The sequence below is a fragment of the Chiloscyllium punctatum genome, chromosome 17, assembly GCF_047496795.1.
Source record: "Chiloscyllium punctatum isolate Juve2018m chromosome 17, sChiPun1.3, whole genome shotgun sequence".
NCBI classification, from domain to species: Eukaryota; Metazoa; Chordata; class Chondrichthyes; order Orectolobiformes; family Hemiscylliidae; genus Chiloscyllium; species Chiloscyllium punctatum.
The window spans coordinates 92,677,072-92,704,669 of record NC_092755.1 but is presented as its reverse complement, the minus strand read 5'-3'; the positions used below and the strand labels follow the sequence as shown (position 1 = coordinate 92,704,669).

At 40.5% G+C, this 27,598-nt stretch overlaps 1 protein-coding gene across 3 annotated transcripts in view; it reads right to left on the bottom strand.

The window, feature by feature from the left end:
• The window catches only part of coro1cb (coronin, actin binding protein, 1Cb), a 172,216-nt gene extending 145,656 nt beyond the window's left edge, over positions 1 to 26,560 (bottom strand). Inside the window, exon 1 of one of the 3 annotated variants that reach the window (XM_072587935.1) lies at positions 26,347 to 26,560. In XM_072587935.1, the coding sequence (XP_072444036.1) occupies positions 26,347 to 26,530 (184 nt within the window). In that variant the 5' untranslated portion in view covers positions 26,531 to 26,560. Of the gene's footprint in view, positions 1 to 5,425; positions 5,560 to 26,346 lie in introns of those variants that run through there. The other 2 variants (XM_072587936.1, XM_072587937.1) reach the window with 2 other exon arrangements.
• Between the last annotated feature and the right edge of the window lie 1,038 nt (positions 26,561 to 27,598).

Sequence of the window (27,598 nt, the reverse complement as noted above, 5' to 3'; positions counted from 1 at the left end):
AAAGTGCTTCGGCAACTTACAAACTGAATTAGAAAAACAAGGTAGGAGCGACAGACACCAGTTTCATTGTGACAGCTGCAGCACAACTAGTAACTGCAGTTGCAGTAAGGGCCTGTAAACATTCAAACTCAGAACGAGGGCCTAATCTTGTCACTTCAATAGGTTTTTCCCTGCTTTGAGTATCTCCAAAAGACTGCGCTCCAAAGCAAATCTAGACTTGCTGAAGGCAAGACAAATCACTCAGAGCAAATGCAGAATACAAGTTATGTCAAATGTCCATATTTTAAGCCTTCTTTGGAAAAAAAATGGGTGGGATCAGTGCCAAAATTTTTAATCTCTCATTTTGGCAGTGCTTTGAGTGTTCACTGAGAACAAAATACTTCAGTTAAAGAAAATGCATATTCCCTTCTCTAGCCAGCCTGAGGTAAGATACTCATGGTATTAATGATCCAGTACAACAAAAAAAAAGTTGCTCGGGCATATAGGAGTTGGGAGGTCACATTGTGGCGACACAGGACATTGTTAGGCCACATTTGGAATATTGCGTGCAATTCTGGTCTCCTTCCTATCAGAAACATGCTATGAAACTTGGAAGGGTTCAGAAAAGATTTACAATGATGTTGCCAGGGTTGGAGGATTTCAGCTATAGGGAAAGGCTGAGGCTGTTTTCCCTGGAGCGTAGGAAGCTGTGGGGTGACCTTATAGAGGTTTATGAAATCATGAGGGGCATGGATAGGATAAATAGACAAGGTATTTCCCCTGCAGTGGTGAAGAGTCCAAAACTAGAGGTTTAGGGTGGGAAGGGAAAGATACAAAAGGTCCCTAAGGGACAACTTTTTCATGTAGAGAGGGTGCATGTAAGGAATGAGCTGCCAGAAAAAGTGAAGACTCATACAATTACAGCATTTAAAAGGCATCTGGATGGGTATATGAATAGGAAGGGTTGAGAGAGATATGGGCCAAATGGGACTAGATTAGGTTCGGCTATCTGGTCAGCACGGATGAGTTGGACCGAAGAGTTTGGTTCCATGCCGTACATCTCTATGACTGCTTTTCTGAAGATGTCCTTCCAATCAGCAAGTATGAGCCTGAGCTTCCAGTTGCTTGCCATTTTAATCCTGTCTCCACCCCATTCTGATCTCAGCCTCCTACACTCTGTTCCACTTAGAAGCTGTTAAATCTCAAACTCATCCAGGTTTGATGAATTGGGAATTGATTGAAAATATTAAAATCCACCTTTTCCTTATACCACCTGCCCAGAGTATTTTCAGCACTTAGTTAATTTTAAATTTTTCCCTTTAGCTCTCTCCTAATCATCAGTTTACTGCAGTTTTCAGTTTCTACTAAAATTGTATGCCTTTTAGAACTGAATTCCTCTAGATCAAAGTCAGCAGTGCCTTCAGACATACTCAAATCCCATGCCAGCACTGGCAGTTGAGCCTTCAGTTGGTTAAGCTCTGGAATTCCCTCCCTAAACCACTCACCTATATTAAGACAGTCATTCAAATTTACTCCAGTCATGTTTTGGGTCATCTGTCCTAACATCACTATTATGCCTGTGAAGTGGTCTGGGATGTTTCCTACTTTAATTTGCAGTGAAAAGTGTATTTATTGTTTGACAGAGCCCCTCAAAATTCCATCGCTGAAGTTGCTCTTAGCTCAGTGAAAGCACTTTGGGCTTACAGAGCCCAGAATGGACAATAGATCAAGACAGCAGCTTAATACCACCATCACAAGAACAATTAAGGATAGGCAATAAATGATACCCAAACAGCTCAGCTGGATGGACAGTTGGTTTGCAATGCAGAGTGATGCTAGAAGCACAGTTCAATTCCCACACCAACTTCACCCCTTGCCTGTGGTGTGGTGACCGAGATTCAACTCTCTTCAATGAGAGAGCAACTGTATGATCTGCTAGGACAATGGCAATGTCACACATTTTAGATGTTATATGGCAAAAGTATTTCAATACTTGTAAAGTTCTCAGGTCATTCTGAAATAAGGAAATTTGCCATGTCATTGCAAGCTTTCAAGAAAGATGGACTGTCTGTCCATCCTCAGTCACATTTCCCCAATTGACTAGAGATTCAATTCACCAAGTAAAGCAAAGTTATATTTAAAATTACGTCAGCTTTCTGAGGTTATGGTATTTCACCCTATTACATAAAGTAAGCAGTTTTTGACTGTACAGCAAAAAATATGCTGTATGGGAATTTTAGTTATGCTTTTGAACTTCACTTTTTCCTGACATAACTTCCTTAACAGCTTAGGAAACCACATGTTAAAGCTACAATCAAAGACAACATCAAACTGGTTATACATTGAGCAGCACCGCTTCGAAGCCACTACCCCTCAAAAATGCAAGGACTTCAAATATTAGAATGCTTTAATTTTTTTAAAAAATGAATATTGGGAATCAGACTTTAAAGAAAGCAACCATGTAATTGTTATTCCATGTAGTTCAAAACTAAATTTAAAATCACACTGCACAGACTACAGCAAGAAACACAAATTAAAACTCAGAAATCAGTTATAATTTATCCTTCGCTACAGTGAATAAGGATAGTTGTAATGCTTTACTAAATTAAAATACTTAGTCATTTCTGCAGTCTAACAACGAAGCTCATTCTGTCCTATGAGTCAGTGATTTAACTGGTAAATTAAAGCCACTTTTAAAAGGACAACAGAAAAAGACAATTCTTATGCTAATATGCAGCAGTTTTGTCCATGTCAACATGACTGCAGAGTTCTTTAGGCTTTTCAGTTGAGCTGCTGCTTAGTGAAGAAAAGGGGGCTAATGGAAACACTGGACATTCTTAGCAGCTCAGAATAGTACAGACATTTGGCAAATGCTGAATAATGCCTTTTAGAAAGGGAAACAATGAAAAATATTCATTTCTATTTTCCAACTTAAAGCTACTTAACTGAGTATTTTATATTTGAGGCTTTAGTTAAGTTGAGTTTCTTTTCTGAAAAAGATTGTCAGGTAAATAAACAGTTAAATGGGCACCTTCAATTCAAATGAAATGTCCCAAGGAGCTTCCCAAGAGAGAAGGAAGTGGGACATATACAAAGAAAGCGGGTAGCTGAAATTACAAACAGATTTACAAGCAATTTGTGGCACAGATAGGTAAAGCAGTAGGTTTCAGGAGAGAATGCAGATGCAGCGAGCAGCACAATGTTCTGAGCTCTACATCATTTGGTTTATTAGTGGCAAAATAGACAAGACTGAAACAGCATAACCGTACTGTTGGGTTGCAAGGTTAGACAGAATTTCTTAAGTCCAGAAAGGAAGGACATAAAGGACTGAAAATGAAGGCAAGAATTTTCAAATCAACAGTGGCGATTAGGTTTAAAATGCAGAAGAAATTTGGCAAATAAAATGGGACAGTCAGGACCCTTCACTGTAGACACTGCAAGAGGTCCAAGGAAGAGGTTTAAAACAAGACCACTAAAGCACCAGTATTAAATGACCATATAATATTAATTCAGCTTTTGCTGAAGCTCAGTAATTCTAAACCAATTTTTTTTCTCAACCCCCCCTCTAACCTACAGCAAATGAAAATAGCTTTATTAATGAGAAAAATTCACATCAATTGGATTTCATAGTATTTAAATAGAGTAATTTTTAAAAATCAAATCACTTTAATGTGTACATACCATCTAATCTAATAATTGCCCAGGGAGAGTTAAGAGAGTCAATATCGCTGTGGGTCTGGCATCACATGTTAGCCAGACCAGGTAAAGAGGGCAGTTTCCTTCCCTAAAGGGTATTAGAGAATCAGGTAGACTTTTCCTGATAAGTCGATTCATGGTCATCATTAGACTCCTAACTCCAGATTTTTATTGAATTCAAATTTCACCATCTGCCATTGCAGGATTCAAACCCAGGTACCCAGAACATTACCTGGGTCTCTGGAGCAAGAGCCCAGTGATAATACCACCAGGCCATCACCTCCCACCTCCTTCAGAGATTTCTGCAAAGGCATACCTCAAGATGTTTGCGGTATCATCTGGGCTCCTGAAAAACTCACTCCATCCCATCACCTTCTATTTATTACAGCTTTAATTCCTGTAACGTGCTTTGAACTCTAAAGAATATAAGCCCTTTTGGAATTTTTTATTAGCAATTCAGCCAGCCAAAATATCACTTACTCAAATAATCAGGAGAACTGATGGAGAGGAAAAAAAAATCAGACCAGCTATCATACATCCTGAACACTAAACAATCCTATATTTATTTTACAGTATTTTGGAGATAAATTGGTCTGATCTGTTGATCTCAGCATTTAGCACAAAGAGGCTTGAAAACCACAGAAGTTGAAATACAGCACAACAGACCATGTTATTTGCCCCCTTAGAAACTCAAACATATTGGTTGCCAATTTCACAATAGGAATAATGACCAACTACAATCAGATTCTTGCAAATTAAGAAGCACACCACTGCAGTTACTTAAACTGTTCCAACGTTTCAACCTAGGGCGAAGAACAGCTACTCATCACCATCCTCCAGATTTGTTCATTTCAATTATACTTAGAACATAGAACATAGAACATAGAACAATACAGCACAGAACAGGCCCTTCGGCCCACGATGTTGTGCCGAACTTCTATCCTAGATTAAGCACCCATCCATGTACCTATCTATGTACCTATACTTAGTGTATAGGTTTTAGGTTAACCAGGTTTTATCATATAAAAGATTAGCAATCACCCCCTGACAACACAAGCAAACTATGACTATGTTTGGCCATTCCCCAAAGCCATAGATCAATGATACAAAACGCACAAAAAGTGAACTTGGGCATTAACACCATAACTTATATCCATAACTTATCAAAATAAAAACAAACATTTCGTTAAAGATGACTTGCACAAAGTTATGTTTGCCAGAGAAAACCTGTGCTTCTCGACATCAAGTCACAATTCGTTAAAAGAAATATCCAAACTGCATATTAACACCAAACTTAGATAGCCGTGAATGCAGATCTTGTAAAAGTGCTGCCTCCTCAATCTTCAACAGGAAGAAGTCTTAAATTCGGGTTTTAATCACTGCACGCCCTGATGCCGAACACAACTCGACCGGCCACGCCAAACTGCTCGCATTACTCCCTCTCAACGTGCACAGCCGTCTTGATCATTCACCTGCCCATCCTCGCCAAAACAAACACACGCTGCAAACAGCAGGAAGGGGACAACATGCCCAAGATGGGTAACTGAAGGGAAGCCTCAGCTGAGCCGCTCATTCATTGTCTCTGCATCGCTCCCCTGGTCCCCTCAGTAACTATGCCAACTACCAGGCGCCAACCACAGACCCAGACAATCATAACTATCACCAGCTCCTCCCTCCACACCCTGTCCGGGCCAGAGGGGGGGGGGGGTATCATTTTAACTCTCTCCTCCCAGTTGTCGCTCCTACTTACCTCGAGTTTATATATTTTTTCTCTCAGTCCCCAGTACGTGGCTCACTCTGTAACCGGCTCCGAGCGCACCCTGTCCTCACCGCTCACCGCCACCGGAAGCAACGCCTTGACTGAGCGCGCCTGCGCCGACTCGAGTCCCGCCCTCCCTCCGATTGACAGCCCCCGGGGAACCAATCGCGGACTTCCTTCTCATCAGCTTCCGGGTGTCCAAATAAGGAGGTGCTGCATCCCTCCCAGTTGTCTGTGCCCGGAAGGGTGCTGCCCCCCCCCCTCCACCCTCCACAACACCCTGCCACCCCTATTACCATCAAACACAAAGTGTCCTTTATAAATAAAATAAAAGGTGCCCAATGAATTTTGTCATTGTTCTTTTATTGAGTACTGTATCAGATTTGCCAGCGAAGTAGCTGTTCCCTAATTGCTCTTGAGGAGGTGGGTGATAAAACCCGAGTCGATGAGGGTGCAAGGGCTTCCACAGTACAGCGGGGGAAGGACACTTCAGGATTTTGACCCAGCTTTAAGTGCTCTGAAAGAGAGTCACACCAGACTTGTAACGTTATCACTAATTTTCTCTCTCCATGGATGCAACCAGAGCTGCTAAGTTTCTCCAGCATTCTGTGTGTTTGTGAACAGTTTCAAATTAGATTGGTGCTTGGCTTGGAGGGGAACTTACAAGGTGGTAACAGTGAAATACGAACTGACAAGCAGCCAAGCCACCAATCAAAATTGATTGAGAGATGCCAGTGTTGGACTGGGGTGTACAAAGTTAAAAATCACACAACACCAGGTTAGAGTCCAATAGGTTTAATTGGAAGCACACTAGCTTTTGGAGCGACACTCCTTCATCAGGTGATTGTGGAGGGCTCGATTGTAACACAGAATTTATGGCAAAAATTTGCAGTGATCTAACTGAAATTATACATTGAAGAATTGATTGTCTGTTAAGCCTTTCATCTGTTAGAATACAGCGATAGTTTCACTTCTTTCATGTGTAAATCACAAAACCCTCTGGCAGGTACTCATGAGACTCAGCCAACGTCGTCTATCTTATACGTTGCAGGCAAGGATGCCCGGAGGCATGGTACATTGGGGAAACTGAGCAAAGGCTACGACAACGGATGAATGGGCACCGCACAACAATCAACAGAGAGAAGGGTTCCCTCCCAGTTGAGGAGCACTTCAGTGGTCCAGGACATTCAGCCTCGGACCTTCGGGTGACCATCCTCCAAGGTGGACTTCAGGACAGGCAGCAGAGGAAAGTGGCCGAACAGAGGCTGATAGCTAAGTTCGGTACCCTTAGGGAGGGCCTCAACCGGGACCTTGGGTTCATGTCACATTACAGGTGATCACCATTGCACTACACACACACACACACACACACACCCTTGTAGACACACTCACAGACTTAAGACACTCTGCACTCACTACACACACACACACACACACACACTTTCTCTCACACACAACCCCCACCCCAGACAGACACACACACACACACACACACACACACACACACAGACAAAGACCCACATGCACACATATATTTTGTGTGGTGAATTTTTTTGTACTTGCAGAGGTACTTTGTACTTTGCTCAAAAACTGCATACATTTATGTAGAACTCTGTTATCTCACTTTTTAGATTCAAATCAATCTAAACATCAGGTCATACACAGAGAACACAGGGGGCTAACACCTTCAGCATATTGTCTAGCTATCACCATTGTTAACAGCTAATCCGAGAATGCAACTTTTAAAAAAAGGGTTTTGTGATTTACACATGAAAGAAGTGAAACTATCACTGTATTCTAACAGATGAAAGGCTTAACAGACAATCAATTCTTCAATGTATAATTTCAGTTACATCACACTGCAAATTTTTGCTATAAATTCTATGTTACGATCGAGCCCTCCACTATCACCTGATGAAGGAGCGTCGCTCCGAAAGCTAGTGTGCTTCCAAATAAACCTGTTGGACTATAACCTGGTGTTGTGTGATTTTTAACTAAAATCAAAATTGAATAACTGTTACTGCTCCCGGTGTGCAGTATGAACCTACTGCCCAGGCCACATACGCTAGTTGTGCACTGATCAAAATAGCCACGTTTTCTGCAGGCCCACCTCAGCTAGAGTGACGACTCCATTTCTGCAGCGAATTAATTTTACCATGGGATAATGGACTGGTGGTCACCATTCAATAATCAAAATATATAGATGAGACCAGGTGATGCCACTGCCATTTTTTGCTTCTTCTGCGTTTCCCTCCCCCCACCAAATCTTCCTCCCACGGAATAGCCCAGTATTACCAAGGGATGGCTCCATAGGTGTCCTCGAGTACTGCCATTATCTAGACCTACAAGTGAAGGATGGATAATGCTGACAGGCTGGTTGCCAGGTTGTATTCCTGCAGGTTTGATCATGTAACATTTTTCCACAGCTTGCAAATTTATTACAATTACGTTGCCTGCCAGTTACATTGAGTGGGATTTGATCAGCTCAGTTGGACATCATTTCTGGTTCCAGGGTTCTTGGATTGATGGTCTTATTCACAAACCTTTCAAAAGTCAGCTCCTATTAAATTGCACCTGGAGTACATCATTCAGTTTCACGTACTATTCCTCAGGAAGGAAAGGAATAGTTTTTTGGTCTTAAGTGGGGAGCAGAGTGGCTTTACACCAGAACTAAAAGGGGTTAAATTATTAGGGTAGGTTGTGTGGACTCAGCTCCTACTCCCTTTAGTAGGGGAATCCAGAATAGGGCCATAACCTTAACTTTGGAGCTTAGCTGCTCAGAGGTGATACAAAGCATATCTTCTCACACAACGTCCAGGAAATCTTCCCAAAAATCTATGGAGGTAGGGCTATTTGAAACTTCGACACTGAGACTGATAAGTTTTTGTTAGACAAAGTTGTTAAGGTTTCAAAACCAAGTGAGGGAGATGCTGTTAAAATACTGACAGATCTAAATGGTAGTCTAGATTAGAGTGGTGCTGGAAAAGCACAGCAGGTCACAGGCAGCATCCGAGGAGCAGGAAAATCGACGTTTTGGGCAAAAGCCCTTCATCAGGTATCTTATTCCTGATGAAGGGCTTTTGCCTGAAACGTCGATTTTCCTGCTCCTTGGATGCTGCCTGACCTGCTGTGCTTTTCCAGCACCACACTAATCTAGACTCTGGTTTCCAGCATCTACAGTCCTTGTTTTTACCATGTTGATCTAAATGGTAAGTGGGGCATATGGGGCTGAATGGCCGAGTAATACAAGGGACACTGTCTTACGTAACTTCATCTTGAACTGTAGTGGGCAGAAAAAAATTAAAATAACAGAACAAGAACACCAGCAAGACCCATGCAAAACATTCCTTTAAGTCCCTGTACCTACATCTGAAACTCTAGAGTGAACACTGTATCCCCTACTTATGTTCTGTCCACGAATCACTTTGAACATTGAACATAAACTAAACCTCAAACTTGTGCTTCTTATAGATTCAACTTTCCAATGTTCAGATACACAATAAATTCCAGCAGACTGCCCATTCTGTACATTCTTCTGTCTGACTGAAAAGCAACCTCTTCCAGGGAGCCAATTAAAACATGAACTTGCTGTCATTGGCAAACCCTTTCAACAATCATAATCCACCAACAAAAACATCATTGTCTTTGTGAAGGGGCGGAGAGTGTGTGGGGTTTTTTCTGTCTTGTTTCTTGTTTTAAAAAGCCTTTTCAGCCAATTGCTGGACAACAGGATATATGTTAAAGGACATTTAGAGGATCAGTGTGCTGTGTGATAGTGCAAACTTGCCTCTCTTTGGAGCGCTGTATGTGCAATAGCCCCTGGGAGATCACTCTTGAAGGGCCATTGACCTAGAACATTGACTGTGTTTCTCACTCAACAGATCCTGCCAGTTGTATTAAATATTTGCAGCACTTTGTGAGATGAATTCTTGATTCTGGCTGAGGCATGGCAGAGTCAGAAATTCTAACTATTTGAGTGAAGACCATTACAAATAAGCTTAATTCTGACCTCACCTAACAACTAGTACAAACCTTTCTCATGGCACTGAGCAGAAAAAGGGATTGGTAATCCAGGCTGATCACTCTCTCCCAGAACTAAGTACACTAAACTTACCTAACCACTATGAAGCAGGATAAGATCTATTATATCTACAGTTATTATATTGTTGTAAACAGCCAGGAACTAACTGTATGTGATCTAGTGTGAGCACATTCATGGCAGCACTGGAGTATCAGTTTTTGGGTAACACATTGATGGTCTAAGCAGTGTTCTGTCCAGGCAGACACACCTCTTATGTACAGACAAAGAACTCACATCTTTCCAAGTCTAAAGTGATTACTTCAAATAACTGGGAACCAAAACACAACCAGAGCACGCAATTACACACCAGGATATCACATCTGAAACATGAAATACCACTCAGTACCATCAGGCATGTATCATCTGGACAAAGCAGGAGAGCTACTTAAGAAGTTGGTTTGCTTTTTTTTTGAGAGTGTACAGTCCTAAAGTTATAGGCCAAGAAGCAAAGGAGGATTTATTGACAGCAAAACAGTTGAGGTTTTGGAACATCACTGTGTGGGATCAAATTGAATTTCATAGTTCAAATGAACGTCAACTAGCATTGGTGGATTGGACAGTACAAAGCAGAAGATAATCACCTAGACTTTGCTGTGATGTGGTCTGTGAGCTGGTCTTTGCCCTCAACCTTCACCTCACGAATGTTTACAAAGCAACCTTCTGGAAGTGAGAGTTGTTAGCAGCATGGCAGGGACAACAACTACATCAGGGAGGAGAAAGTGAGGACTGCAGATGCTGGAGATCAGAGCTGAAAAATGTGTTGCTGGAAAAGCGCAGCAGGTCAGGCAGCATCCAAGGAGCAGGGGAATCGACGTTTCGGGCATAAGCCCTTCTTCAGGAAGGCTACATCAGGGTCCTTGGTAAATGACAGGACCAATATTCTGTCTCTTTTATTCATTAAACTTAAGGATTAAGACTGAAGCAAAAAAGTCAAAGAAGAAAACAGGTTCAGCTCGAGTCAAATCAAATCCAGAACAAGAATTAAACAGAGAAAAGGGAAGCATAGATGAAGAAATAAAATAAAATTGGGAAGTGTCAGAAAAACAATTCAGTTTTTCCATTTTGAGAATTTCATTAAAGGCAATGAAGAACGAGACTCCACAGTTTAAATTGTTTTCTTCTTGGGAAGGAGAGGTTGATTGACATTGCAGGACTCTAACTTAAAAAGCACCAGTCCTTAACTTTCTTCTACAGGTTTAACTCCTAGCTAATGCAGAAATCAGCATTTTCATGAAACCCATAGGGCATGTTGAAGGAGAGCTGCCTGTTTCTGAAGAGGCTAACAGAGTGATGCAAATTATCCAGTGACTTGTGGCAATTTGCAATTCAAGGGAGTACCTACTCACAACAAGTTGCTGAAAGATTACTGTTAAAAACCCCAATACTCTTGGCAACTATTAGATGTGGTATCTGAACTGGCATGAGCCTCCAGCTTTAAGGCTTGTACCAGTTTTAAGGGTTGTACTTTAAATCCATTCAGGCTCCAGAAATATAATTTGGGATCTAGCACCTAAATCAATCCACAAGACTGGCATCCACAATTTAATAGATAGTAACTATTGATAGCAACAATAAGGTCAAATAAGTAAACATAGCCACTCAAGAAAGGAATGTTTCGTATTGGCATCAACCACTGAACAGGCATTGTGCTTAGTAATTCAGTAACAGAGAACAGTTTGAGTTCCAAGACTGAGAGTTTGCTATGTGTGATGCAAGAGGAGTTGAAGATCAACTTAAATTACATTGTTAACACCTGATAACAGAAATTGTTGTATCACTATATTTCAAAATGGATTGCATGAGTGGATACACACTAAGTGGTTCAGTTGACAAAGGATACATCATCCAACAGAAAGGCCCAGATTTAAATGCCATTCTGTAAAGAATTAGTTAAAGAGACAAAGGGTTGCTACCCTTGGGCTTAATGCTCTGAGACTTAATAAAGGAAACCAATAATGACTCTCCCTTTTGGATGTGATCCATCTCCACTTTGATAAACAGTGTATTTGTGAGGAGATTAGAATGACAACAGGCTCATCATAATTGTGATGGGTCCTGTTTCTCCTGAATGATTTAGAAAGAGACTTTGCAGGAGGGAGAAGCAATGGAGGGTTGCTGATACCCACTGACATTCAAATGATGGAGCACCTGCAGAGCAGAAGCAGAAAAAATGTTTTAAAAAGCATCTTACTCTCTTGGCTGGTGAGAAAAAGAACCAGCTGAAGCCTTATAGACCAGAACATTTCAATTCAATATCTGTACTAAATTGATGCCAGACTGGACAGCAATTTGGGAATTACATTTGGCAGAGGGAAATAACCAATATTCCAACATCTGAGCACACTCCACAGGGAACTGCTTGTAAGTGAATATCAACTCAGGTCAGCTGTGACAGCCTTTTTAATGATACTGCTCACTCATAATGATCACTCGGATGATGCAAAGGCAGGCTGATGTCCTTCTGTAGCAATATTCCAACAACAGGAGATCTTCCAGGAGAAGAAACTAGTAACTGGGAATCACAATTTCAAAATTGTCAGCAAGAGAGACAGGAGTATGTTGAGGAGAAACTTCTCTCAGAGGGTTGTTAGGATTTGGGATACACTGCCTGGGAGAGGCTGGAGGCGGATTCCATACAAGGTCTCAAAAGAGAGCCAGATACAAGGTTATGGAGATAGGGCTGGGGAATTGCATTAGCTGGATAGCTCTTTCTGGAGGCAGTATAGACACGATGGGCTGAATGTCCATCTTCTGTACTGTAACATTTTATAATTCTAAGAAGGAAGCACTTGACAAACAAAATCTCAATGAAATTGTTAATGCATACCTTGTTATGTGAAAGTCAAAATGCTTGCATTTTTTAAAAAAATTGACAAACCATTAGATTAATCTTGTAATTTCTAACGCCAGTTCACAACATGTATATCTCAGTTTATCAAAAATGTCTGATCCTTACATGGCATTTCTGAGTAAGGAATGTTGTATCAAATAGCAAGACTGACAGGACAATAACACACTTTTAAACCATACTAATGTGGTTCAAGATTGTTAGGCAGCAGTGACACTAAAAGCATAAAACAAAATTAATGGGTGAGATGTTCCAAACTATTTCACAAGGGAAGAACAGATTTTTAAATAGTTAATTTGTTGGATATTGGTGATGCTGATCATTATTGCCCATTCTTATTTAACCAGGGGCAGCGCAGTAGCTCAGTGATTAGTACTGCTGCCTCTCAGCACCAGGGACTCCGGGTTCGATTCCACCCTTGGGTGACTATATGGAGTTTGCACATCTCCCTCTTGTCTGTGTGGGTTTCTTCCCCGGTGCTCTGGTTTCCTCCCACAGTCCAAAAATGTGCAGTTGGGTGCTTTAGCCATGCTAAAAATTGTCCTATGATGTGCAGGTTAGGTGAGTTAAAATCCCATGCAGGGTTACGCAGCTGAGGTGGGAGTGTGTGGGATGCTCTTCAGCGATTCAGTGCAGACTGAATTGCTATTGGCATTAGTCAAATATATGGTATCACCACTATGATTAAAACCAATGGGTCAAAACTGAATAATACATTTTATAGACAATAGACAATAGACAATAGACAATAGATGCAGGAGTAGGCCATTCTGCCCTTCGAGCCTGCACCGCCATACAATATGATCATGGCTGATCATTCCTAATTAGTATCCTGTTCCAGCCTTATCTCCATACCCCTTGACTCCACTATCTTTAAGAGCTCTATCCAATTCTTTCTTAAAAGAATCCAGAGACTGGGCCTCCACTGCCCTCTGGGGCAGAGCATTCCACACAGCCACCACTCTCTGTGTGAAGTAGTTTCTCCTCATCTCTGTCCTAAATGGTCTACCCCGTATTTTTAAGTTGTGTCCTCTGGTTCGGCACTCCCCCATCAACGGAAATATGTTCCCTCCTGCCAGAGTGTCCAGTCCTTTCATAAGCCTATACGTTTCAATCAGATCCCCTCTCAGTCTTATGTACAAGAAAATTAATTGCCACACAGACCTATGAAAAATATTTTTTCAGACATATGACAGTATTTGTGAAGAATTCCAGTTGGTCAGATTTAGCATTATTACAGCTGTGCAGGTATTTGGGTTGCAGTAAGTGATGTGATCACAGCGTGTAATGCTTAGTTCATTGACGGTATTAACATTTCAGAAACAGATTCCAGTGCAAAATAAAATATTTCCAGAGAGGAACGATGAATAAGCCTCTCAGCTGGAAAATTTCAGGCAGCTTTGTTTCTAAGAACAGTCATGGTTCACATACTGTGCAACTTGAAAAGCCACTTTGGTCACTAAATATACATCTTCAGTAGAACAGCTTTAATCTTATATTTTGGTGAATAAAGTTAGATTTCTCCAATGATCAGATACTAAATGTAGCATTGCCACAGCTCACTGGGGTAGCATGCTGGAAATCAAGCCTAACTATTCTCAGAGTTATCACAAAAGTTAAAGATTTTTAAAATTACACAGGATTCCCCAATTTACCTGACTTCCTGACCCAAGTACACAGAATGGACCAGACTTCTGCAATTAGGTAAAAACAAGGACTGCAGATGCTGGAAACCAGATTCTAGATTAGAGTGGCACTGGAAAAGCACAGCAGTTCAGGCAGCATCCGAGGAGTGGGAATTCTCTCCACCCTGCAGGCACTCTGCCTCTATTCCTGATGAAGGGCTTTTGCCCGAAACGTCAATTTTCCTGCTCCTCGGATGCTGCCTGAACTGCTGTGCTTTTCCAGTACCACTCTAATCCAGACTTCTGCAATTACCAAGAATGACTATTTACTGCAAATAAATAGACTTTAGCTGCAGGTAAACAATTATGAACCATCAATCATAACTCTGGTAATTAAAATTCTAACCTCTGATAAATGTCCCCTCCACACGCACATACAGGCAGACACAAAACAAAATGGATGTGATAGGCAGAGGGAAAGACTAGAAAGATAGTTCAATGATCTCCAAACATGGTTTACTGAGATAATCATTTTTGCTTATTAAAATTCAGCTTTTTGATATCCTTCCTCTAAATACACTTATTTGACTACAGGGGGCACACAGTGACTGATTCACATGTATAAAATTCTCTGACTTATCAATTAAGAGGTTGCACTTTTAAGATAGAAATGAGGAGGAATTTATTCTCTTAGAGGATAGGGAATCAGTGGAATTCTTTACCACAGAGAGCTGTCAAGGCTGGGTCGTTAAGAATATTCAAGGCTGAGGTAGTCAGATTTTCAATCAGTAACCAACGGTTATGGGAAAAATGCACAAGAGTTTGGTTAAGGATTATCAAATCAACCATTAACTCTTTGTTTGGCAGAGCAGACTCAATGGATTGAATGGCCTACTTTTGCTCCTATGTGTTATGGTCTTAATTAAAAATCATGGCTTACAGCACCTGGAAAAGGGAACTAAACTGGCTATCTTCAGGCTTGAGATGCTTTTTACTGCAGAACAAAAAAAATCATTCCTTATCTTCCTGAGGTTCACTAGTTTCTGCCGAAACATTCGCACCCCTAAGTTGTTCAGCATTCTGGGAACCAACCACAAACACAACTGGTAGACAGAAGGCCTACAATTACAACATTTAAAACACATGTGGATAGGCACATGAATAGGAAAGGCTTAAAGGAATCTGGGCCAAATGCAAGAAAATGGGACTAGACCAGTTTAGGGTGCCTGTTCGTTGTGGACGAGTTGGACCGAAGGGCCTGTTTCTGTGCTGTATGACTCTACAACTTCATAAGTGGTGACTAGTCTACAGACCAATCAGCGACTAGTCGCCAACGATTCATACGTACCTCTTGGCTCCAGCTTGTCTGCAAACTAAGTTTCCAATACCCCCACAAGCATCTGTGTAAATAGCACTTACAATGAGTGCCAGGTTACTTGCTTGTAAAAAAAAATGTGCAGCCTTGGATTTTAAAGCAGACATTTTTCTCCATTTACTCCACAATCAAAAACTTAGAAAAATAATAAGATATGGTCTTTATATCACAGAACAAAATTCCATTCAATGCCTTGTATGTGTGTGAATGTCAGTTAAGAACTGGAAAAAGGTGGGCTTCAATATCCTTAAAGGAGATTTATGCTAAAATGTTTACTACTTTTGCAAACAAGAGAATAAGGTACAAGACAGTTGTTGATGCATCAGAATCACACCTAGTCTGAGAGAGTGTCTGTTCAAGAAGGTGCAATTTTAAAAGACTGTTTAAAGTGGCATAGCCTTTTGTAAACCATTTTTTAAATAGATTCAACAGTGTAAACTCAACTTCTTCTCATAAAGTCATATATTACTTAATTTATAGAGTCAAGTAAGTTCTCACCTCCTGACAGTACTCTTTTAAACTGAAATGCCTTTATGCAGAGCGTTAGCACAAAATGTCATAAACTTACAGTTATGTAAAAGCATCTAATCATGGACTAAGTGTGTGGCACGTCATATGTGATTGTGGAATGCACATATTGATTTGGACTTTCTCTTCTCTCCCACTCATACTCAAATTTCTGATTCCCGTTAATAACATAGGCTACAGAACAAGATTTACAGAAGACTTTCCTCAATTCAACGAAAAATCAAACAAACAATGTCATGCAGTAGTATGAAAGGAAAAACATATTCACATGCTAGGTTTCTCACAGTCAGTGCTAATTATATCAATTTCCGAATAGTGGCAGAGGGCCACAGTGACACTGTCTTCATTATCCCCAGCATGTCCCAAAGCAGATATTTTTATAAGGAAATTATACAGCATGCAGAGGGCATCAATATGAACTGAAACTACAACCTCACTATTTATACACAACCTCACCAAACCCTTTCCAAATTGAGAAACAAAGTAATGTGCCTAGTCTCTGTAATGGTTAAAAAATGTTGGAAAGGTGAGAGGACAATGGAGGAGGAATGAACAGACAGCACTGAGCTTCGAAATGAATAAAGGAACATATATTTTTAAAAATTTCTCAAAGTCTCGAAGTGCTTAATAGCCAATGCTCTTGATAATGAGGGACAACACAACAACGAATTGGTATAGCAAGGCCGTGAAAATCACAGTCAGATAAATGAGAGGACAATAAACACTGATCTTATGAAAAACAGTTGAACAGGTTAGGTCAACACCGACTAGTGTTTCAAACGCTTTTCCAGCAACACATTTTCAGCTCTGATCTCCAGCATCTGCAGTCCTCACTTTCTCCCCCTTTTCAAAACAAGAGAACCAACATCATTGAAGCATTTAAGATCCTGAGGGGTTTATTAGGGTAGATTCAGGGAATGTGTATCCTGTTGAAGGACACAGTTTAAGGACAACAGAACTCCCTTAAAATGGAGAAAAGGAGAAATATTTATCTTTCAGTCTGTGGAGTTCTCTTGCTCAGGCAGGGTCACTGAATTTCACAGACTCACAGAATTGGTACGGCATAGCAGAATGCCGTTTGACCCATTGTTCCTGCACTGGCGGATGAATTGATTCAAGACTGAGTTAGATTTTTAATAGACAAGAGAATCAAAGGTAATGGGGAGGGGTGGAGGGGACGAGCAAACAGGAAAGGGGTGTTCAGATCAGCCATTATCCTATTAAATGATCAAATAGCCTCAAAAAGTTGAATGGCCTACTCCTGCTCCTATATCCTAAATTCCTATAATCTATTTTAGTGATAGTGGCTCAGGTGCCAGGGGAACTCCTTTGCAGTTCCTCAAATAGTACCAAAGGATGGGATCCTTTGTGTCTATCTGAGAGGAAAGACAGGACTTCAAGGTAATATCTCGCCCGAAAAATTGCAACCCAAACATTAAGCCTTAAAGCTACGGCCTTCTGTCTTAATTACTTCACTGAGTTGAGGAAAACATTTTTCTATGACTCTATACAATTACAATATTTAAAAGACATTTGGACAGGTATGCAGTAGGAAATGTTTCAAAGAATATGGACCAAATGCTGGCAAATGAGACTAGTCCAGTTTAGGAAACCTGATCAGAATGGATGAGTTGGACTGAATGGTCTGTTTCCATGCCAAATGTCTCAATAACCCGAAGTGCCTCGATTAAAAGGAGAATGTACGACATGGAGAGGAATACCATCATTTGGTTTATATCAATAGGACTATATCAGCTGACATGATTAAGCCTCACTCAGCAATGCACTTACAGACCAGGATGGTCTCAGGTCCAGTTTAAGGTCTGTACTGGATTTGTGATCGCTATTGGAAGGATGGCAGAGTGATCCAGTTACTACTCTAGGTTAAGGGTTGGAGACAAGAAGCTAGGGTTCTCAGTCCTGGTCAGTATTCAGCAGGTAGTGAGTGAGTAAGTATTCATTTCACTTTCTGTGTCATACATGTGCTCAAATTCTTCCTTTTCATCAGCCCAAGTACAATTTGCCAAGGTCAATCCCCTGCAGGTTACATAAGCAATGGGGCACCTTTGTACACCTGCATCAAATTGAAGTCAAATAGCATTACTTAAAGTCCGACAGCCTGATTAATCACCTGAAAAAGAAAGGAGATCTACAGCTAATTACCGAGCATTTAAACGAATGGTGTACATTATTGGAAGTTACTGAAATATTTGACCAATATCATTTTGGTATTTTGCTGGGTAATGTTTCAGGAAACACCCAGTACATGTTACAACCTGGTCTTGTAATCTCCACTACATTGAAAATATGTGTTATAACAAGCTTCTGAGTTCTGTTATTTTTATTTGCCTTGCCAATTTTGGTTTGGTGCCACTATACTGTTCATAGGCAATGGATTCCTTTGACTAAATTGCATTGTTCTTGTTTCCCTGTTATTGAATTCCTCCTGTCTTCACCTCTTCTGATCTCAGTCCTATCCTCCAGCCCTACAACTCTCCTAGAACTTTGCCCTCTCTGATTTCAGCCTCTTGCAATATCTCAAATTTTAAACACTCCACCACTGACTGCTGACAATTCAGGAATTCCCTTTCTTTACATTGCGCTCTCTCTCTCTCTCAATATCTCCTCCTCCTCCTCTATGGCACACCTTAATTCTTACCTCTCTGACGAAGCCTTCGATCATCATTACTGACATCTCCTTATATGGTCAGGCACCAACTTTTGTTTCAGGATGCTTCCATGCAGTACTTTATGGTATTTTACTGAATTTTAAATGCTAGATAAATGCAAATTGTTGTTACCGGAGCAGACAGTAGTAAAAATCCCTATTCCCACACCCCAGTTCCCTGAGTAATTAAAATGTCATTATTATCACCACTACCTTCACCAGGACCAGCTAGTGCAGCACACATCAGGAATTTCTCATCTGTATGAGTCACTTGCACATTGCGCCATCAAAGGGCCTCAGTCCCATTTGGGATTAATTTTTAAACCAGTTATACACAATCAGAATTGCAATGACACCACCATCTATCTGACAAGGTCAGAGCCAGATTTTTCAGAATCACAGAATAATTGTGCAGATTCGTTAAGTTGAGAGAATACCTTCGGTAAGATTTTATTCTCGAGCGGCAAGTAAGTGTGATTTTAGCAGTGAGCCATGGCCCCCATGGCAAATCATGTACATTCATACAAACTGTACAAAAACGGTCTGCAATCATTGTGCATGTTCCAGTTCTTGGACAAAGTTATTCAATTTGGTTCACAAGTCCAGTCGTTTTCACAGCCTGGTACTTTTCTCCTCTTCAAGCACAAAGTCTGCTTCCACCATTCTTTCAGACTGGGCATTACATATCATTTCAGGCAGCATCCAACGAGCTGCTCGTTGGATGCTGCCTGAACTGCTGTGCTCTTCCAGCACCACTAATCCAGTATTTGGTTTTCAGCATCTGCAGTCATTGTTTTTACCATTACATATCATGACAACTTGTTGCGTAATAGGTTTACCCCCCTCTCTCTTCCAACTTTTTAAAATAACTACAGTACATTGAAATCCTGTCCTCTGAAAGCTACAGTGAGGATGTTTGAATCATGGTCAAGAACTAATCCGTTAGCATTTCTCCAGACTGTTGCCAGGTATTACTCACCTGGCTCCACAAACATTTTAGAATATTAACCTTCGGAAAGACCTCGAATTAAGGACTACTGGTTGATCTGTTCAGACCCTGGGGAAAGTGAGACTGACATGTGCCATGCACTTGCTACTCACTGCCTAATAAAGTTCCATTTGAGGTATTGCAATAGGTATTGGACAGTTTCTCCTCTGGTTTGCTTAATTAAGCAGCCAGCACAATTGTAATAGTTATATAACTAACTGCACCATTATAAATATCAACAACTGGCATTAAATCAGATTGCAAACTGCTACAGTTTTTAAAATATGAATGGCTTGATTTCAGAATCTACATTCTGTAAAATCAAAAGCACAGAGTGAAATAATATACAAAAACAAAATCACTCATGTATTGCAACAACCCTGTTCTGAAAGCATAGCACCACCTGCAGGTAAATACCAATGAATATGAAATAAAGCTCTCCCAGTTCATAATGTTCCTCAAGTTTGGGTGAGGAACATCTATGACCAGAGTGTGGGTAGGCAGCCACGAGTGTTTATATTGTTTATTGTAAATTACAAAATTATAGTAATTGGAAAATGCTTCATTTGAAATCCCAACCATAAATGGGGGACATATTAGAAAAACTGTATCAAAGGTTGATGCTGCCATTTTATAAACCTAAAAATAACAGATGAACAAAACGGTTGTTCACAACAGTATCAACAAGTATTATTGCTCTGAACCAATCTGATTGTTGTACATTCCAGTCTAACTCAATTATGCTCCACTCAATGACCATATGCACACACTTACCAGTACGTCAGATAATAGTCACAAGAATCTAATTTTTCCTCTAATTTGCTCAAGGATTAAGCCAAATACTTGTGTGTATATAGTAACCTCATTAGCAAAATCTGTTGTGATATCCTGACCCATGTGCTGGTTGTTTGGGTCATTCTGCTCTGAAGTTCTACGCAGAGACCAATAGACACTGTTGGAAAGAGTGGTTCGCAACCATGGTGCTTAAATTGTGTTGGAGCATGCAATGTTCATAATAGCCCGACTCAGAGAATCAAGACATTCATAGAGCAGAATGTTGCAACTTGCAACTCTGAGCATATGCCAACTAAACAGGGTACCAAAAGTGAAATGTAGTGAAGACCGCACCAGGCAAAGTGACCACAAACCATAGTAACCAGAGTCTGTATATTAATGAGGTGAAGGTAGCCAAGTTCACAGACCTCAACAGTTCAGTTCTATTTGGATTAAAATAAAGCTAATGCTTTTCTGACCTCCAAAGAGTTATTTCAAAATAGTAAGAATGTTTTAAGTGTCTACAATTTCCTTTCTTTTGCCATTCAATTAGTAGTTTTAATGTAATTTTATACCTTTATTTGGCAGTTTTAACAATAATACAGTTCAGAAACAAGATGTTGAATTTGTCCCTATTAATAACTGGCGATAATCCTCAGTGAGGTGAGAAGGAAGAAAATGGAGTGCTTTCAGTGTTATACTTACTGAAAGGCCTTGTCCATCCTTTATGACAAGACTGATTAATCCTGCCTCTCAGTTAGACAAGTCCATAGTTCTACACTATTAAAGATCAATCGACTTGCCTAATTTACTAATGCAACTAGAAGAATCAACCGGGGCTGACACTCAGCGACAAAAAGCCCTGCAAGTCAATGTTTTATCAGGTTAAGTGGTTTTATCTGAATAAACTTTGGAATTTGAACAATGCTCTGTTTGTATATGGAGGACAAGTACTTTCATGGGCTTAGGTCAGTGGGTTGCCCACTGGGAAAGAGTGTGCACTCCATATTAGGAAAATAGGTACCCTGTGAAGAATCTTCCTGTAGTAGTGGGGTGACTTGATTTCTGGCTGGACGGCCAATGAGAAACTCACTCTGCATCTTCTGAGGAATACCCACTACATCTTCTACTAACCAGACTCTTCCAAGGCCACTTGTATGGCCTTTGTTCAGAATTAGATTCCTGTGGGTGCACACCCCTCCCACCCAATGACATCTTAAATACACAATCTCAGAAAAGGGGTAGAGATGAAGAGGAATTTCTTCTCTTAGAGGGTAGTGAATCTGTGGGAGTCTTTACTGCACAGGGCTTTTGACTCTGGGTCATTAGGTATATTAGTGGCTGAGATAAACAGATTTTTAATCAGTCAGGGTATGAAGGGTTATGGGGAAAAGGCAGGAATGTGGGGTTGAGGATTATCAGATTCATCACGATCTCATGAATAATGGAGCAGACTCATTGGGCTGAATGGCCTATTTCTGCTGCTATCATCCTTTTAAGTTGCTATTACCAGACTCCCCATTTGTCAAAGAGTCATAGGGATGTACAGCATGGAAACAGACCCTTCGGTCCAACCCATCCATACCGATCAAATCTGGTTCAATGCAGGGAAAGGAAAATACATGTTTATGCTGTCCATGGTAATTTGGGCAGTTTAACTGTGAGACAGTGCATCCTGTTGTGAACAATAAGAATTGTGAGCAAAGTTGTAGCTCAGAATAGAAGGGTCAGTAGCAACATGAATGGATAATTGGCTGTATGACAGGAAACAGTAATGGTTAATGGATGTTTTTCAGGCTAGGGAGGTTAGCAGTGGAGTTCTGCACTGGTCAGTGTTAGGATCCTTGCTTTTCTTGATGTATATTAATGATCTAAACCTTGGTGTACACAGTACAATTTCAAAAAGAGCTTTCTTCAAAATGATTACTTTTTTTCAACCTTTCAAGAGGTTGCTCATTTGCTAAACTTCACTGTGGACTGAGACAAAGAGTTACACACAGGGTCTCTAACTTGATTTTAACAAAAATGAGCTGCTCAGCATTTGAAAAATCTTAATATTTGAAAGTAATGCAGCAGATCTCCAATGGCATTGCTCGCTGGATTTTTAGTTGTTTTCAGATGAGAAAATCATGTGAGGATCCTGGTTGATTACATTAAATACTGTCTCTGGAGAGCAAAAAAATGCATATCAAATTTAATCTGTTACAGATTAATAATTCAAAACCAAAATGAGCTGCTACTAGTCTGTAAACAATCATCTGTCACATCTTTCCTCTTACGTATTATTGCGATTGCCATGAGGAAATGTAAACCAAAACATCCAAATTTATAACTTGGCCCAAATGCAAAAAAAAACTTTTTGTAGCTTTAATACAAATCAGAACTGATACAGATTAAACATGAATTAGCAATCAAATGATACATTAATAAAAGGTCTATTTCACCCTAAGCAACAAACTTTCCTTTCTGTATTACTTATATGCTAAAGACCGTGACACAGTTTCTCTATTTTTAAATATAGCTTTTGAAATTTGAGGCTGCATCCATGTAACTGATTGCATTTCAATGTGTGGTAGTTTTTATTTACAAAATCTGCGTACACCCACCACTGCCTGTCTTCAACCCAAAGATGCTGAAGTCCATTATAGTGCTCCCAAGTGTCAGTCCAACTTTCAGCAGCACCACCTCCAGGAAACAACAATGATGAGATAGATCTTGGATGTTGTGTGATTTTTAACTAGATAGAGCTTGGATGAGACTGGTCGAGAACTTAGTATTGTGACAAAAGAGTTAGATTTTTAAAGAGTGGCAAAGGAGTTGAACTCATCCTATTTAATGTCAGTAATGCAGTCAATAAGTTATATGAAATTCCTCTTTCTGTCCTTACGTTTAATATTCCTCATCCTATTACATTTAGAAAACTAATGACACATGAATACATCAATTTTTAAAATATTATTCACTTTTAACCCTTAATTATCATGCAAATAGAAACAAACAGAACCTACTGAACAATTGCTGGCATCTGAACCACCAAAAGTATCAACATTGCTTGAATTTGAAAAAAATAAATAGCAACAAACAGTAAGTGTTTATGCAGGTACATAGTGTCTCTACAGTGCAAACCTTCCATCAAAGGCAACTCAGAAAATCATTCCTACAATAGAGTATGTTATGATTATCACCAACTACAATACAATCCCATTTGTATAAAAAAACCCCTTTAATCTTCTGATTGAAAAACGTGGCCCAGTTTGTCTGTTGGGAGTGGAAAACAGATGTCAGAACTCTCCTCAGTTTTACAGACCAATACTTTATTGGCACACGTGATATTCATGTAAAACATTGTAGGTTGTGGATACATTGTGGTTATAGGTCTTGTTATAAGATCCTGTGCAAATCTCCAACTGCATTTCTACTTAAGTGTAGCCTTTAGATACATTGCTGTTCAGTAAATGGGGTCTTTAGATCTTTTCAGCAGGGTAAGGATGTCTGCTTATTAGCCTTCTCATCGTTTGCACTCTTAAGAGCACCAACAGCAATTCCACAGACTCCCCTCAGCCTGTGCTGTTCCCCCTTTTCCAATGAAAAAAATTCACCCAGTTAGTTCCTTTATTATCAGTAATTCCCTGTACATCCCACAGCTTCAAAACAAATTCTAGAAAATCTGCCAAATAGTCCAAGTCAACAATATTTGCATGACTTTTTATAAAACCAAACAGACAGATTCCAGCAGTCCTGAATATTTGAAGCCATCACTAAGGTACTTGGAATTGCTCAGCCTGACCTGTGCCACCATGTACAAAGTCACAGGACTCCAAATTGATTGCTGAAATTAAAATTCCACCTTGTTCTCAGAGAAAAGGAAGTATACGGTAGAACCAGATTCAATCTAGGCATTCAAGAGGAACTTGGATTTGTGAAAAGGGAGAACGTGCAGGGCTACAGGTAGAAGGCAAGGGGAATGGAACTTGGTGCATTTCTCAATTGGACAGCCGATTGATGGGCTGAATGGTCTCCTTCGGCACTGCACCAGTTCTGTGATCCAGTGAAATTGGTCAGTTGGATTAGGGCAGGAGATGCTGGGGAACATTTCCTGCAGGGTTAGTGACCTATCCCCTTCACTGTGGCAGTGAACACCCAGCACCAAATTAACTGTGAGCTAAATAATGTCTGGCCTCTGATGCATCTGGTTGGATTCTGCCTTTATGAACCCTTGACTCAATTTTCCTTTTACTACATATTTTAAAAGACCTTTGAAATTTCCTGAATGTTTAATGTTCCTTCGCTGTAGTTCCAGTAATCCTCTTGGTTGTTACTCCCTCTCTTAACTTTCTCTTAGGGAACTGACTGGATACATGACTGCCACAGCAGGTTGACCCCTAAACTGACAACAGTGGCAACAGAGTAGAATTTGAGAGTATGAAGTAAGGCAGGAAGATTACAAGAAATGTGAGTAATGTGTTCCAATGTAAAATATGAATATGAATGTATATGAATAACAACTATGTGAATACATAACACATTGATGCAATTTGTGGCTGAGATTTTAAAGGTTAAACCTTTGGTTCTACTCATTATTGCCCATTTCAGGTAACAATCAATCAACCCTTGCTTGAAAAGGTTTCTCAACATCAATGTCACTTTTTGCTAAAATCATGATTTAATTCAAAGTAGTACTCCATCTGACATATTTCCTCTCATTCTTCTGATGTTAGGGCTGAAGAGCCCGAGTTTTTCTAATATTTCTTGTTAGCAGTCACTAGCATTAGGGAATAATTTTACAAGATTCCTGTGCCCCTGTATGTGCAATTTGAATAGTTCATTTCTGGACACAGTACATCAGTGAGTTTTCATTCATTCCATGCTTCCAGAATTTAGTCAGTTATTACACATTCAATTAGGATGTTCCTGATATGTCACTGCACTCTCTAAAGTTGATCAATAAACCTACTACTTAATCAAAACTCTCTCAGTCATTCATACCCTATCTTAACATCCTGTGTATTCACACATGCATTCCACAATTTTTAAATTTACTATTTAAAAATACTTCACTCAATGGGCCTCTTGTGCTGTAGAATGTTCTGGGAAGAGGGAGGCTGATATAAAACATCCCATTCTTCCTGCCCCAATCCCTAATGAAGCACCCCACTACCCACGTCCCCGCACCCCAACTTCACTGCCCCTGCCACCAACAAACCCCAACCCCCACAGGAAAGAATGAAAACGTTGGACAAAAACAGAAGTGGTCACATAATGGGAGTCCCTTCCTCAGTCAAACAGGTTTCAATTAACATTTGAAGAATGTGGCCCATTGTTGGCACTACGTCCCTCACATCCTCCCCTCCAGATCACCACAATCACCCACTGGCCACTGTGCTCTCTCTCTTCTGCCACATTCTTGACTTTTTAAACATTTTTAGAATACATTCAGTCATAGAGTCATGGAGATGTACAGCGCGGAAGCAGACCCTTCAGTCAAACTCATCCATGCCTATCAGATGTCCTAAATAAATCTAGTCCCATTTGCCAGCATTTTGCCCATATCCCTCTGAACCTTTCCTATTCATATACCCATCCACATGCCTTTTAAATGTTGCAATTGTACCAACCTTCACCACTTCCTCTGGCAGCTCATTCCATACATGCACAACTCTCGGTGTGAAAAGGTTGCCCCTTAGGTTCCTTTTATATCTTTTCCCTCTCACCTTAAACCAATGCTGTCCAGCTTTGGACTCCCTACCCTGGGGAAAAGAACTTGGGCATTCACCCTTTCCATGCTCCTCATGATTTTAAGTCAGTCTGTAAGGTCACCCCGCCTTGAATTCCGGCTGTGCAAAGGTGTGGCCAGGCCAATGCAGCATTGTTCTAAACCACTTCCCAGGCCCTAAGTGGATTAGATCTCCCACTGTTGGTATCCATACAGACTCTCAACATATCAACATCATGGCAAAGGACTCCCATGCTGATCCTTTGGTACAAAGCATCAATTATCTACGCAATTTTTAGAAGAAAATTTTACCACGTTTCTTCGGGACATCTGGCATCTTCTCCTTTTTCCTGTCTTTTCTCTCAAACGCCTTTTTGATATTGGAGACATTAATGACCTCCTCAGACTTTCTCTCGTCCAAATGTTCTGCCATCTTGGATATCTGCTTTGCTGGTTCCTCAAAGTTTGCAGATGTCACATTATGTTCTGACAACATGTGCGTTACAGAGGCATCAATGGAGGTTTGAGTCTCGAGGGCTGACCCTGTGCCTCCAGATAAGATGCTATGCACCCTTCCTTGCCCACCCATCACTGCGCAGTAGTCAGTAGCTCTTTTGCCTGGTTCAGGTGCACTGATGGGTCCCTGCTCCAAGTTTTGACCGAACTCTACCTCACTGCTACCTTTTTGGGAAGATGATTCGGCAACATCAACTTGATAATGCCCATTTCCTGGTCTGCTTGTTGGAGTTTTGCACTGTCCATCGTCTTTTGAACTTTCATTAACTTCCCAAACCTGCTCCTTTTGTGAAGTTCCATTAGCTGTGCTAGTTTGGTCACCGTGAACAAAACTATGTTTCTGGATTTGAGTCATGTGATCAAATTGAGAGTCTTCAGTCTTATAAGAGTCAATGTCCTCCACATCAAGTTTCTTTTCCTGCACACTTTGTACCAATTCATTGGATTTACTAAGTCGGTCTGCTTGCTGAGACAGATTGTCCTGTCCACTGCTCTCAGTATTACAAGGTGGACACAGCTCTTTGATATTTATATTAAAGTTAATTTCTTCACTGCAGAGAGTTTGGGTTTTATTTACTTTCTGTCTAGCCAGTGCAAAATGGTTCAATTCAGATTTATCTGTATTCTCCAGAAGTTGAGGAGAAGAAGCATCTCTTCCATCCTGATCAATTTTGCTGCAGTTCTCATGCTTTGCAGCTTGCTCCCGATTATTGCTCTCCCCACAATCGATGAGACAAAATGCATTGGGTTGAACTTTGGTATTAAATAAGTCTGCCTCTGTGAATGGTGCACTTTGGTTTAACCAACTACCACCCAGTTTGGTCTCCTCAGCTGGGCTGAAGTTCCAACTAGCACAAGTCTTCAAAGTTTGACTGGACTGACTGACTTGTTCACTGACCAAAGCATGATTGGAACCTTTATCGTCTATTTGTATCTCCTCCCCAGTGATGGGAGGGCTGAACCTCCTCTCAGCATCACCTTCTAGTGCAACATCTCCATGGTCTTCAGGCGACATCACTTTCTTCAGCGGAAATTTATCCATTTGTAG